At 42.5% G+C, this 14,969-nt stretch overlaps 1 protein-coding gene across 19 annotated transcripts in view; it reads left to right on the top strand.

The window, feature by feature from the left end:
* KCNMA1 (potassium calcium-activated channel subfamily M alpha 1) overlaps positions 1-14,969 on the top strand; it is a 720,350-nt gene that overhangs the window by 452,467 nt on the left and 252,914 nt on the right. The window contains exon 1 of one of the 19 annotated variants that reach the window (XM_053922056.2): positions 10,713-11,469. The exons of the other annotated variants lie outside the window; for them this stretch is intronic. Coding sequence (XP_053778031.1) covers positions 11,259-11,469 — 211 coding nt within the window. The 5' untranslated portion in view covers positions 10,713-11,258. Of the gene's footprint in view, positions 1-10,712; positions 11,470-14,969 lie in introns of those variants that run through there. 19 annotated transcript variants of the gene reach the window in all.

Below are 14,969 nucleotides of genomic sequence, written 5' to 3'. Positions count from 1 at the left end.
CACAGAAAATACAAAGAAGAATATATCAAATAAATTAAAACAACATAAAATTTTTGATCATAGTAGGCAAAAATAATTTTAGACATCTTTCTATGTAGTAGAGAAATAAATGTTAAACAGAAATTTATATAAAATGAGTTCAAATGCTGTTTTAAACATTAAAATGTTAAATTTAAGTATATTTTAACATAGGAAAAAGGGAAGGAAAATAGAAAAATTGTTAAACTTTGGTAACTTTTGGTTCCAAAGACATGCTGGTATTCCAAGAAGGCAATTTGGAAAAATAATGAAGGTGGAGTCATGTTTTCTTCTAACTCTGTTTTTAATTTGATGTAATAGGGATGAGCTTTCTGCTATGAAAGGGGAGAAAATTACCACATTTACATTTCCTCCCACATCCTTTCAGCTCACTAATTAGTTACATTATTTTCATTTTGTCAAGGTTTTATAACATTCTCCTCTGGAACTAGAGTTCCCATTTTTATTCAGTCTTAGTTAAGTCTTTTAAAGTGTGAAGTCCTCACCCCAGGGCCTTTCTTTGCACAGCTTCCTCAGACTGTTTCAGTTCAGAGAAGCTGCCGCTCTGTAGCCAGGAAGCCCTGCTCGTAGCCTGATTGCTGGGTGAGCTTGGGCCAGCTACTAACCTCTCTGTGCCTCAATTGCTGCAGCCATAGAAAGGGGACAACGACAGCCAGCTCTTAGCGGGTTTTGTGGGGATGAAATGAGTTATTTAAAAATGCTTAGGAAGGTTGCCCTGGCTGGAACGGCTCAGATGGTGGGGTGCCATCCCCCAAACCAAAAGGCCACAGATTTGATTCCTGGTCAGGGCTCATGCCTAGGTTGTGAGTTTGGTCCCCAGTCTGGGTATGCATAAAAGGCAACTGGTCACTGTTTCTCTCCTTCTTTTTCTCCCTCCTCCCCCCTCTAAATAAATGAACATACATACGTACGTACATACGCACGCACGTACCTGGTCCACTGTGTTTGCTGTTATGACAGCGCACATTTCGGACAGCAGTAAGTGTGCTCCGAGAATCTCACACCTATCCGCTAGTTGTTGGCAAGAATCTTTTCAGTCCCATCAAGCCATTCACCTGCTGTAAACTCTTTTATGCCTTTCCTCGTTCTTAGTCTAAATCCCGGTCTCTTCCTTAAGGCCTACAAGGCCTATCTCAGTGGGCGCCTGCCTTCTCCTGCAGCCTCGCTCAGGCCTCCCCCATACCCAGTTATAGCAGGCCGCATCCTGCTCTTTCCCGAAGGCCACACATGTTGCCCTCTGTGTTGGATGGCACTACTAACCAACTTCATGCAGATTGCAGGGAGCCCTTTCTTTGGAGATATGAACTATGCCTATGGGTCTCAGAAGGAGTCATTTCAAATCAGCCAGCATGAGCCTGAAAAATGAAAATTAAGGGGATCATCAGTGTGGGTTGGAGTTCATCAAAACAGGAGGTGAAATCAGAGGATTCTGGTAGCAACAGAAATACATTTGTCATCAGCATTTTGGGATGAACTGAAAATTATAGAATACTGTCCTGGGTAAAATGCACCTTTTAGACCTTCTTTTCTTGAAATGTCCTTCATGGAATTTTGGATTAGTAAGAAAGTTGGTAGTCATTATGGAAAGAAAGTTCTATGGTCAAGTAAGTTCAGGAAATCCTACTTTAATTAGAAAGTTTCTTAACTGCAAGAATTCTCAAAGCCTTTATATGCTGGTGCACACCGTCAGTTTCCGAGGCAAGGCTGTGGTATCTCTCTGGACCTATCATGTCCTGTCATGGTCCCTCAGGACCATGTTTTTCTACCTGACGTGGCCTCCCGGCAGTGAGCCCTCAGGAAGTGGGTCACAGTGCAGTGGATAGTAATAATAAGTCCTTCCCATATACTATTTCATTTAAGCCTCACAATAACCTAAGAGACAGGTTTTCTTGTTCCCTTGAGGCAGGCCCTGTTGATGCTCCACCCACATGCCCTTGTCCTTCCCTCTGTGTGGGTGGCTGGGTTTTGCATCAGCATTTCTTTGCCTGGGGGTTTCTCCAGTCTCTGAGGCTTACTTCTTGGCCTGTCTAGAAGTTGTAAGCACTTGGGAATTAATTCTTCCTCCAACCAGCGATGACTACGGGGAGATGGATCAATGCCTCCAGTCCTCACCACTCAGTGAGAGAATTCTGCCCAAACCTTCTACGCTGGCTGCCCAGGCCCCCGGCGGGGTTCTGCTGCAGTTTTCCAGTGATGCGTGCTTGAGAAACTCTTTACTACTGACTTCTTTCCCACCCCTTTCTCATATCCCCACTCCCCACTGGTGTTTCCTGAGATTTCCCAAATAAACTAGTCACAATTGAATTCTTTGCTCCCATGTTCTGCTGCTGGGGAACCCAAACTGAGATATCTCATCTTTTAAAAAAGTAAAACACTGAAAAGGTTCCAGAGTCTCCAGGAGTTACAGAAGGTACCCTATATCACAGTTTATCAATGGTAAAGCCAGTATTTAAATTTAATCAACACATTTACCGAGCACCCACTGTGTGCCTGGCACTATCCTCCATACTGATATGACAAGATGAAAAAGCACTCTCTCTTTTGAACTATAGACAGAAATAAATTAGCCCAGGATGTCTCAAAGTCTCTGCCCTTTACCACGGTATTTCACGAATTTTCTAAGGGTGGACTCTTGACCCCTTTGAAACTGGGAGATCCTTTCCATTCCAGACCCATGATGTTCTCTGAGTCAGAAGCTGTGATATTCAGCGCCCACACTGCCCTCTAGGTCGCACAAAAATGTACCACATCCAGGATTTTGGTTTGTGATAAATGCTTCGTGGCAAGATTTGCTGACTCAGTGATTTTCCTGGCCAGTCTAACATCTCTCTTAATTAATAAATTGCAATTAGCATTTATGAAAAGAGATCATTCCACAAGGTGATGCCACTGAGATAACATCTTGTTCCAAAGCTGCCCTCCTGGTACAAGTGGTGTCATTCAGAAAATGGGCATCTAATAACCCGTGTGCTGCAGCAGTCACGTACACCTGGTCCAGCTGGACAGCGGGGTCTCAGGCAGCACAGGAAGTTCACGGAGTGACTCAGTACTCCACAACAGTAACATTTGTTCATGGTTACAAAGTAGCTATAGAAATTGCAGGTTTGTAAGAATGACTTTTATTTTTCTCCCTTTGGCTATTTTTTAAAAAAATTAGTTACTGATTTTGGGGGGGATGGAAGGGGGAGGGAGAGAGGGAGAGAGAGAAAGAGGTGGGGGGCAGGGGAAAACATCGATTGGTTGCCTCCTGTATGGGCCAACTGGGGATCAAAACTTTCACCTAGGTATATGCCCTGACGAGGAATGGAACCCACAAAGTTTTCAGTGTACAGGACAATGCTCCAACCAACCAAGCCACCAGCCAGGGCTCTTTGGGCTATTTTCAAAATATTATTATTAGTTTTTGTTCATAAGTGACCTCTAGAAGCATAGAGAAGCAATTATAGAAATTTGATTAGACAGGGAAATTAGAGATGATCTCTTATTAATACTCCCGGTTTCTTTCTCTTTCCTGCCCTTCCTCCCTTCCATCCTTTTGATGAGAAACCTGAATTACTAAGAGGGAAAGTGACGTGTTTAAGGAGCACTCCTGAAACTAGAACCCACTTGGTTCTTCAAACTATTATTATACAGATGTTCTTTCCTTGGCCACAAGAAATCTTTTTTTTTTTTTTATTGTACCCTTTGTCTCTCTCAGCAGTTCTGACGTAAGAATTATCACAAAAGGAAGTTTAATTTGCTAGCCAATGGAAAGCTTTGCATTAGCCATGGATTTATGGCTCCTGGGCCTTGCTTGCTCTCCTCATTCTTAAGGTATTCATAGTCTGTTCCAGTAAGTGATTATGACTATTTATTTGCTCTTTTTCACTTTTGCCTTTATTTTTTTTGTTATAGTTTCTGCTTGTTGAGAGTCGAGATCATGTTTTATAGTGTTTCTGACCCTAACAACTCCCAAAAGAGGACCACACATGCAGCAGGGGCGTAGTCACTTATTGCTGATCAACTCATTTACTTTATCTATATTTTTCCTCTCTGTTTACTGCGTTTGCAACTTGTGTCCATTTATTTCTTCTTTTGTCCCCTCATGCAGTCAGTGCAATGGCCTCAAGGAAGGCATTTGATGAAGGAAGAGGAAACGGGTGGTCTACCCAACCCCTAACTGAATACTCCATCCGGGAGTAAGGAGGGCTTGATTTTATTTGCAGACCATGCCTGAGGCACTGGTAGAGAAAACAGCGTAAGCAGCCACAGGAGTGTGTTGTGCATTTACATGTTTGGTTAGTCTGTGGCAGGAAGAAAGAATCCACTCATTGCCAATGATAAAGCAGTGACTGACCTTGTTTATTTTCACATAAATCATGTCTCAGCAGGCATTTTCATAGTCTGAGACCACCTTGCTGTGGTTTGCCTTATCCATGAGAGTGTTCCTGTTGCGTATGAGCTATTTCATAGAGATCAAGAATCACTGCTTACCTGTGATCCATCTTCATCAGTGAAGCGATATGCTGTAAGGACTTTCGAGACGTCTGTCATCATGTGGCCATTAAGCAGATGGTCGTTGCGCCTCCTGCACTGGTTCTGTGATAGGACGGAGATTTCCGTCCGCATCCCCTATCACTCAGAGTCAATAGGTAGAACCCAGTGAGACCAGTGGAACTGGCAGGTCAATGAGGCCTGCCGTTTAAATTCAGATTTAGTGACCTCCTTGTACTCAGGGACAAATTGGAATGAGGGATGCAGGCTGAGATTGGAGACAGATTATTTCACTAGGTAGTGCTGAATGTGGGTTGGAACTAGGTGGCCAAACAGCACAAATTCTTGCCTAACAGAGCATTGTAACTGCCTGGACCAGTTGGCAAAGGCCGTTAGTATAACAAAAGGTTTATGAGCTAAGCGCATCTTGTATTCATTTCCTCATTCCTTCAACACATATTTATTGAATGCTACATACGCTGGACATTGGGGATATGAACAAAAGGAGACTGATGTTACATAGCCATTTATTTAGAGGAAAAATGCTGAAATAAGCACATGAGCCAAGGACTTTGATGTCACAAAGAGGGACCTGCTAACTTGTTTTTGATCAGAACAAGGGTTATGACTTAGCATAGCTTGGTTCAAGAGTTCCTAGAAGCACATGGTGCAGGGGAGGTGGGGGGATGACAACACGTCCTTTTGAAGACACTTTTTGTCCTCTTAGGCTAAAAAGATCTCCACATCCTCCCATGTTAAACCAAAGCTGTGACTCACCCTCGGTCAGTAAGGGAAAACCATGATTTTAATGATTTAATGGCAGTGTAGGGGATTACAGATTATACACAAAGACAAAGACCCTGATGTCAAGGAGTTCATTGTCAGAAATGATTTAGAAATACCTGAATTAAGGTAGGAAAACATGAAACTACCATAATATCAGATGCTAAAAGGACGGTTACAGGGATCAGAATGAACCACTGATTGTTGCTACCTTTCAAAAGCACCTGTTGGCAAATTAACCTTTCCTTCCTCACTCCAAAATGTCAATAAATCTGAGGTAATTAAGCTATAGCCTTCAGGCTAAATCTGGTCTACTATTTTTGGAAATAAAGTTCTATTGGAACACAGCCAAGGTCATTTGCTTAGATATTGTCTATTGCCAGTTTTAATACTATGATGGCCAAAGTGAGCAATTTCAACAGAGATTGTATGGCTTGCAAAGCCCTTGGCTCCTTTGCAGAAAAAAAAAAATTGCTGACCCCTGATTTCAATTATCCAAGTTTAGGCTGCTATTACTATAGACCATCAGAACAAAACATAGCTGACGTACACCTGGTGTCAAATTAACCCCCTGCAAACCCTCTGGTTTTCATTTCATCCCCTGAGTTGACCTTAAATTAATTTTGAGCATCAGAATTAAGCAGAGCTAAATCCTGTGACACCTGAGAAAATGTTTACTGACGTAAGATGCAGTGTTCTGCTTTCTGCCTTTATAGAGAGCTAAATCAAGAGTGCCTGTTTGGGAAGGATGGCCTCTATTCTTTGTAAACTATAATTGAAGATATAATTCACTGGGTTCCTCAGTCTCTATTCAAAGCTGCTGGCACAAAAATTCTGCTTGAATTTAATTTTAGTATAAGAGTGGTCTCTGAATTGACTTTATAGATTTTTCCCTGTTTACAACAATCATAACCTAGTATGTTTATCCTTTGCCATAGGTGACAGAAAACACAGAGGCAATTTCAGAGGTGAACTTAGTAGTAGATTTATTGCAGGTGCCAGGGTTGGCACTAGTGTGAGGCAAGAGAAAGGTATAGGGCACAAAATTTAAGGAAGAACTCAATCTGGGGGCATTGAAAAGGTAGGGTCGGCCTTAAAATGGGTGCCTCCTTGAATTTGGTGCCCAAGGTGCCTCTCTCTTGTCCTGGTGCTGACAGATGCCTCATACTACCCATCTTCTCTACTTCCAGATGGTGGGGGCCCTCTCCTAGTTTATTCCAGTGTAATGTATGGGGTTTTGCTTTTCTTTTTTCTTTGGACCACGTCAACTGATTCAGTTCCTCCCTGCAGTAGATAAGGGTACAAATCTCAGACTAAAACCTGTGGGCGCTTGAGTGACTGGAGACTGCCATCTGTCCCCTTTGGGTCCAAATGTCAGGCAGGAGGGAAGCTCAGGGCCATGTGTCAGCTTCCCAGTGGGAGCTCAGCGTGGGAAGGAGGATTAGGGAGGATTATTCCAGGGCTCTTCATTGAGCTCAGGTTTTCTTTTTGTGGAAGAGGAGGGAATACTGGACAAAGTTGGATTCATTGGTCTTTCCAGTGTCTCATGTGCTGTGCCAGGACAGATGGAGGCTATTACTCTGGAAATGAGAGGAAACTACAGGGACCAAGAAGTTGGTGACATTCAGTGCAATGCTAGCTGGTGATGAGGGGGAGGTTGGGAAGGGAGGATGGGACGAATTACAGATTGCTCTGCCCCTCTGATGGTTAGTTCTTAGGAGGAAAAAAAGGAGGATGGAAGAAAGGCTGATGGGAAGGAGGATGGGGTGGATTAACTGGAGATTAGGCAAAATTTTCTTGAATAGTCAAACCAGGGACCAAAGCAAAATTTGGATTTCCCTCGTAATCGGAGGACAGATGATCAAACGCCACAGGCTTCTGGTCTCCAGTTTTCAGAAGAGTAAGAATACGTGTGGGGAGGCACTTGATTCAAATGGTCTGGGACCTAGGGAATAAATAGTAGTACAGTTTTATGGGCCTGGTCATAGATTCGCCTTGACTTTGTCTTCCTGGTTACAAATAACATGCGTGGGATGACTTCTTTGTCAGCTAAAAATAGGGCCATCCAGTCACTTGCCAACCAGTGACGTTGTTTGAGTTCACGATTCACTTCACAGTTTGCCCCTTTCTACCCCATTGTTACCTCCTTGAGCATAGATTTATAGCTAATCATGTTTGTATTCCTAGTGTGCCTAGCTTAGTGTTTTATCAATAATAAGAGCAATCCCTCATTAACACTTCGGATGTGCCAAGGACAGTGTTAACTGTCATAGATCATTGATTTACCCCTTAAAATCACCCTATGAGGCAGGCCACTGTTACTGTTCCCATTTTATAGTTGGAGAAATTGGGAAACTCTGAGGTAAAGGTAATTGCCAATGTTTATTTCCAAGTAATGGCAGAGTTAGGATGTGAATCCGATCATTCTGGGTCCAGAATCCTGCCTGTCTTCTAAGTACATGCTTAATTAAAGTTTGTAGTTGAATAAATATACCATCAATTTGTACAGGATCTAGGGAATTGGGTGTTGATATCACTGAAGGGGCAGTGTGTCAATTAATTGCTTGGTCCGTATTTTTAAAAGAATGGATTAATATTCTCTTGTTCTTCTGTCCTGACCAGCCCCCTCTGAGCAGCAAGCCTGAAGCCAAGGAGAAGGAGCAGGGTGTTGTCACACAGCGACTGTGGGTGAAGGCAACACTGGGCCTTCAAAGCATATAAAAACCCCCATTGGATTCCTGAGGGCCAACGAGAGAGCAGCAGCTGTGGGGCGCACTGAGGGAGGTGTAGTGTGAGGATACAGTTCGGGACAATTTTTTGTAATACACACATGTCCAGAGAAATGAGCCCCAGGTCATTTGAAGAGTGCATATTTTTATAGACTTCTCTTAACATTTAAAAAGTGATTATAAATACCCTTTTTTTGGGTGACATGTTTACCTTGGGAAGTTTTTCCCATTTTAAGAGTCAAGGACTTGAGGCAGGTTTGAAACACCTTCCCAGGAGCATGTGGCTCATCAGTGGAGAGGCTGGGATCCTAGTCCCATCAGTCTGGCTCCGGGGGCCACCCTTCTCATTATCACACTAACCAGGTCTGATGGAGAAGCTGGCGGGCCTGCTCTGTGGACACAGGAAGGGTTGTGGTTACTGACGCTAGGAGGCCAGGTTTCCGGTTAACGATGGGACAGTCCATGAGCAGAAGGTAAATCGCTCTGGCTGGGCCCCAGAACTCTGGTCGATTGATAAGAGAATTTGCTGAGGATAATCTCGATTAGTTCCTGTTGTAGGGCTTCGCAAACATTATTTAATCTGGATAGTCATCTATGAAACAGTTATTAAAGTCTCTGTGACTTTTCATGTTCTTAATTGTTTTTTGATGAATTTTTAATTTTAATGATATTTAACTGATCAGTCTTTTGGAGGAGGGGTCAGTGCTTTTTGTGTCAGAAGAAAATTTTACCCATCCTAATGTCCCTGATGTTTCTTTTTAGAGGCTTTATATTTATCTTTTACATTTCAGGCTGTGATCCAAACCAATTCTGTATATAGTGTTAGGTAAGAGTTGAGATGCCTTCCTTTCCCTTTACAGACATCCAGTTCTTCTAGAATCATTACTTGAGGAGAGTTTTCTTTCCCCATGGAATTGTATTGGTGCTTTTGCTCTAGATCAATTGACTGTATATTTGTGTGTTTGTTTCCTAACTCCAGTTTCATTATTCAGCTTGTCTTTGTCTAGGCCATAATACACTCTATTATCATACTTAACATATGTAGCTTTATAGTTTTTTTCATAAAATGGGTGTTATATTTTGTCAGATTTTTTTCTGACCTCTCTTAAAATGGTCATATGATGTTTCTTTTAATTTGTTAATGTGGTGAATCACATTATTGGTTTTCATTTGTTAAACTGATCCTGTTGTCTTGGTGGGATAAACTCCACTTGGTCAGGATGTATCATCCTTTTTATGTACTTTGGATTTATTTTATTGGTATGTATTTAAGGATCATTTTGCCTGTGTTAATGAAGTGTGTTGATCCGTCATTTCTACCTCCTCCTATTTCTCCTCCTTTTCTTCTTCATCTCCTTTTTCTCCTCCTTCTAATGACCTTCTCAGGTTTTGGTGTTATGATTATTCTGACATCATAAAACAAATTGGGAAATGTTTCCTCTTCCTCTCTTCTTTAAAAGAGTTTGTGTAGCATTAATATTATTTACTTTTGAAATGTTTAAGTGTTTGTTAGAATTCTCCATTTCCAGTGGAAACCATGTAGACTTCCAATTTTCTTTGTAAAGATGTTTTTAATTGAAGTTTAATTATCTTTAACAGATGTATGACTGTCTAGATCTTCTACTTCTTCTTGTGTCATTTTGAAAAAGTATTTTTAAATACTTTTATTTAGCTAGTGTATTTAGTTTTCAAATTTGTAAACATATTATTCATAATATTCTTTAATTATCCTCCTAATGTCTGTAGGACCTGTAGTTATGTCTATTATGTCCAAGAACTGTAGGTGTTAAAAAGTTAGTCTCCCATCTGTTTTGTTTTTGATACATTGAGTTCCTTTATGGTTAGGAACAGGCCCTTTCCTTCCCTCTTCAAAATATTTGTCATGCTCTCTCTTAGACTAAAAAAATTGCCCTAACCAAAACCTTTATCTCTTTTCACCTGGACATCTGCTACTCAACTGTTAGGATTCAGAATAAATGTGAAATCCTTACTGAATCCGCATCACAGCATTTTCCATGTATGTACAAATCCATGTATACATGTATGTACTATACACACATACAGAGCTATTTAATACTTTTACCTTGCAGTGCTTTACCAAATATTAATTCATTGAAATTATTATAGAACATTTATATTGCTTCTTTCTCCTATTGGACTATAAACTCCATCAAGGCTGGTCTTGTATTGTTCCTGTTGATGGCTGAATACTCAGTACGTAGCACAATGCTCGGCACATCATAGATGCTCAGTGCACCATGGTTGGGTGAATGAACTTATCTACATTATTCTCTACAAGGAGAAATAATCCATTGTCTCTGGAAAGGCCCTTAATTAATTTTAGCCTTGCTAGAGGGCAGTGTGAAGGCTGGAAAAATTGGTGGGGGCCAGATTAGGAAGAGCCTTGACTAACAATTTATGGAATCCAGATATTTTTATGTTTATATTTTTAATATTTTCCTCTCTCTGTCCCTCCTACGTTTTTGTTTACACTCAATGCCTGGGGGGCAGAGGGGACTGACATTGGTAATGAGAAGAGATGCTGAGAATGATGAGGCAGGGGAGTGTGTGGGGTGAGGAGCTCTAACCAGAGTCCCTCCTCCACCTCAGTCCTTCGTAGGATTAGCAGAGGATTTGTGTATTGGGGTTATGGTGGTGGGAGGGGGAACAGAAGGAGGGGAGCCATTCACTTTTTTTCTCTAGTTGGGTACCACATCCTATAAAAGAGTCCTCCCTATGAATCTTCACTCTTCAGACATGGTCCCTAAAATAGAAGAAATGGTCCAATGGGCCTTAAACTTCAGCCTTCTCCACACTCTATTCTGTACCCCCTGATTTGTGGAATTACTGCCTTTTCTCTTTCCATCCCTTAAACCATGTTCTAAGGAGCTTATGTGGTAAATTCCAGAGTGAAGCTGATTGATCGGCTTGTAGGACATAATGGATCAGAGGGCTTCCCCCGCCCTTTCCAACTGCCTTCCTGATGTGCTTCATGCAGCTGATGCCCAGAGCATGCAGGGGCTCTTGCATATAGGCTGGTGGGTGCAGGAGGAGAGAGTCTCTGTTTGTTCCAGCAGGACACAGATGCTGGTGAGCCTCACTGTGCCAGAGAGGAGGCCCTGTCTGCAGCACGGCTCAGAGGAACACAGGCTCCTCCAAGTCCTTGCAGAGCATCTGCTTGTGCAAGAGGTGAATTGAAGGAACTTGGAGCCTGGCCGGCTCTCTGCCTCTGCCATGATCCCCAGTAAGATTCTGGTCTACCATCATGCACCTGACGGCACCAGCGCAGAGCTTTACAGGCCCACCAGGCGTCGCAAAAAGTCCCTGGGCGATTTGTTCCATAAAGGCTACCGCGTGAGGTCTGGGCCCGCCACTCCCGAGAAGGAGGAACCACAGGACTTTGGGCAATCGTTGGTGTCTTGCTGCAGGGTTTGCGCTTCCTGGGGTAAGGTCCCTCCTAACCCCGACACTTATCCCCCCCAGGTATCCCATGTTTCTGGAGGCTGCCCTAGAAAGATGTGGAAAGACATCTTTCAGACATCATCGTCTGAAATCAGAGGCGCTGGACCAGGCAGAAATCCTCTCCTTCCTTCTTAGATGAGTGTGACTGTTCTCTAGAATTTCTAAGTGTTTTTGAGATATTAAAGAATATATTTCAGAAATGTTGGAGAAAGCTTGGCAAATGATGGGAACCGCCTCCTTATTTATTAAGTGGTAACAATTTCCAGTGAGTCAGCGTTTTCAGAAGAGGCATTTAGAACTATCGACAGTACACACACACGCACACACATTATGTCAGAGACAACATGTCTTTTCAGTTTGCTTTCTTCTGTCCTCACACTGGGCCATGAAAATGTTGCCTCGCCTGTCCTGGGTGGTGCTTCATTAGTCTCACCCAGCAGAGATTATGAGACAGCCTCATGGAAGATTTTCTTGTCTCAACTGCTTTCCGGTAGGCGTTTGTTTTTATTTGGGCACCCATAATGTATAGGAATTTGAGATAATCGGCTTAAATGTACATTTCTGGACCTAAAATTCCCAGTCTTAGGAAGTCTTATTTCCAGAAAGGTTAATGGCAGCACTAGCTTCTTTCAAATGGAGTGTAATTGTGTTGGAAACCAGTTTAGGATTTTGATGCGGATAGGCACCGCTCCAACTACCTCTGCATCCTCTGCTCATGCATAGCAAGATCGTGGATAACAACTTGTAGGTGAGTCCTAGTCAATGTTTTCCATTAGAACTGACATAAATGGCTTCCTTGGGCTGAAATATCTTTAAGGACATCGTCTGGAATCCAAATATTCACATCCCATGTCTGTGACCTTAGATCTGCTGACCATATTGTAATGCTTCCTCTTTCTTCACTTCATGAAGGAGCTGCTTTGTGCTTTATGACATCTAGCATTGCCAGGGGGCGGCTGTTAAAGCAGTGGGAGAGAGGAGTACGAACAATGGGATTGCTGAACTAAGAGAAAGGAACCATTTTTTGAGAAAGAGCTGAGCAACTAACTGAAACCACAAGTTTAACTTATTGTACAATTTTCTTTCTTACATTTCCTTTGAGAGGGTTTCTCCTACATCCATTTGTCGTCTTCCCTAGTGAGTGCGAGCATCACTGGTCTAGAGGATGATGCGCACAGTGGTGAGTGGGGGGAGGCGCCTGCTGCCGTGGAGCTGACCTGCTGAGGGAGACGGGCAGGGATCATCTGAACAAGCACAGAAGACCATTTTAGGTGTAATAAATACTGTAAAGAACAGGGGCACGGGTGGCCTGAGGACATCTGTCTGAGCTCATGTCAACTGAGCCAGCCTTGCAAGAATCCAGGGGAAGAACATTCCAGAAAGGACTGGAAGGGAAAGCCCTGAGCTGGGAAGGAATTGGGGAGTGTTTGAGGTGCAGAGGCACAGCATGGAGGGTGTGAGGACCAGGAGAGGGGAAATGAAGTGAATAGAGACTGACTAGATCATGTAAAGTCTCCAGAGCAAGGTGAGGAATCTGAACTTTTTCTTTTCAGTGTGATGGAAGCCACCTGAGCGCTTTTAAGATTTTATTTATTTATTTTTAGAGACAGGGTAATGGAGGGAGAGAAACATCGACGTGCCAGACAAACATTGAGTGGTCCCCTCTTGCCCACCCCCAGTTGGGGAGCTGGAGCACAACCCAGATGTGTGCTCTGACTGGGAATGAAACCAGTGACCTTTTGGTTTGTGGGATGACACCCAACCCACTGAATGGAGAGGGAAAAGATGAGTTATTTTATATATATTTAAGAGGTAAAAATCAATAAAAATTTATTTCTCTACTTTATGGTTCTTATTCATCTCACTGTATGTGTGTGACATGTATGAATAAATGAATGAATGAATGAATGAATGAATGAGTCACAGTCCCACTTTGAATATCAACTGATGTTCAGTATCTATCAGACAAGAAGCAGGATTGGAATAAGGTGGGGGAGACACGGGGAGGCCCCAGTTTACTCTGTGCTGGGTCTGAGGAGCCTGCCAGTGACTGGGCTGGGCATGGGAGGTGGGGTCCTGTGATGGCAGCTGGGGTCAGGGCACATTCTGGAGATGCCCCCCTGTGCTGTGACTGTCTCCTGTCCTCTGTTTGAGCTCAGGCTGCAAGGCCAGATGACCATGACCTTGTCAGCCATCACAACAATAATTGCTCCTCAGGATTTGTGTTGGGGTGGAAAGATTGGAAATGACAGAGGTTTATTTGAACCTTTCAGCTTTTTGGATTTAAAGATTAAGGAGTTAGAGAAAATGAAAAACAGCAAATCGGAAAACCCTGGCAGGCTTCCCACCATGGGCTGGGATATGTTTGCTTTTGTGTTTTCTCAGTCTCCAGTGGGACTTTGCTGCTTGCAGGTGTCTGCTGAGTCCTTTCTGTGCTGGGGTAAAGGAACCCTGAGCAGTGAGTGATTTACCATTTACCTGTGTATCCCTCTGTGTCCGTCAGTAGGACAATTCTGCTTCTGTCTGAGGAGTTCCCAAATCCCTCCACCTGTCCAGTGCTACAGCTACGATTTCATGGCATTAGTTCTCCGAATGACCCTGACCTGATTACTCAGGTCCCGGGTGCCAAGTTTGACCCTCTGAAGGGACAGAAGTGGCTGGGATCCTCCCCGCCCAGAGCCACTGGCCTCAGGTTATTGAATCTCTGCTGTGGGCACAGGGCTCAGAGCCAGAGGACATGTACTCAGTCCTCACTTTATAACAACAGCAACCAAAAATTATGAATGTAGGTAGGAATTTTAACATGAATGTCATGGAAAAAATTTAAAACTAGAGAAAATTAAAGAAATCCAAAAATCCTGCCTTCAGAACACAACCACTTTTAACATTTTATGCTTTTCTTCTAGTTTTAATTTTTCATGTACCTGTATCTTTTATAGTTTGATCAGAGAGAACATGTACTTTATATCCAACTTCTTTTTATTTTCAGTGTTTCAATTTGGGTTTTTTTTTTTTGTGGTAAAAACACATAACATAAAATTTTTCGCCTTAACCACTTGTAAGTGCTCAGTTCAGTGGCGTGGAGTGCGTTCACAGGGTTGCAAGACAGCTCCAGAAGGTTCCGTCCTGCAGGTCCGAAGCTCTGTGCCCACTGAGTAACTCCCTTTGCCCCCACTTCTCAGCCTCTGATAAACATTGTTCTACTTTCTATCTTTTCTTTAACTTAACTTTATATCCTAAGCATTTCTCATTGTTACATCATTTTCCAAACTTGTATAATATCCCATAAAGAAGATGGACTGTATATAGGAGACATTTTTTAGATTATGAGGCTGTTTTCTATTTTTCTTGTTTAATGAATAACTTTGCAATAAACATCTTCGTTCCTGTGGCATTTTTCATATTTTGTTATATTTTCTTAGGCTACATTCCCAGAAATGGAATTAATTTGATTTATAATGTGGAATTACTTTGTGAAAATGC

Source organism: Desmodus rotundus, chromosome 4 (assembly GCF_022682495.2).
Source record: "Desmodus rotundus isolate HL8 chromosome 4, HLdesRot8A.1, whole genome shotgun sequence".
Lineage (NCBI taxonomy): Eukaryota > Metazoa > Chordata > Mammalia > Chiroptera > Phyllostomidae > Desmodus > Desmodus rotundus.
The sequence above is the reverse complement of the archived record's forward strand: the minus strand, read 5'-3'. Positions and strand labels throughout refer to the sequence as shown.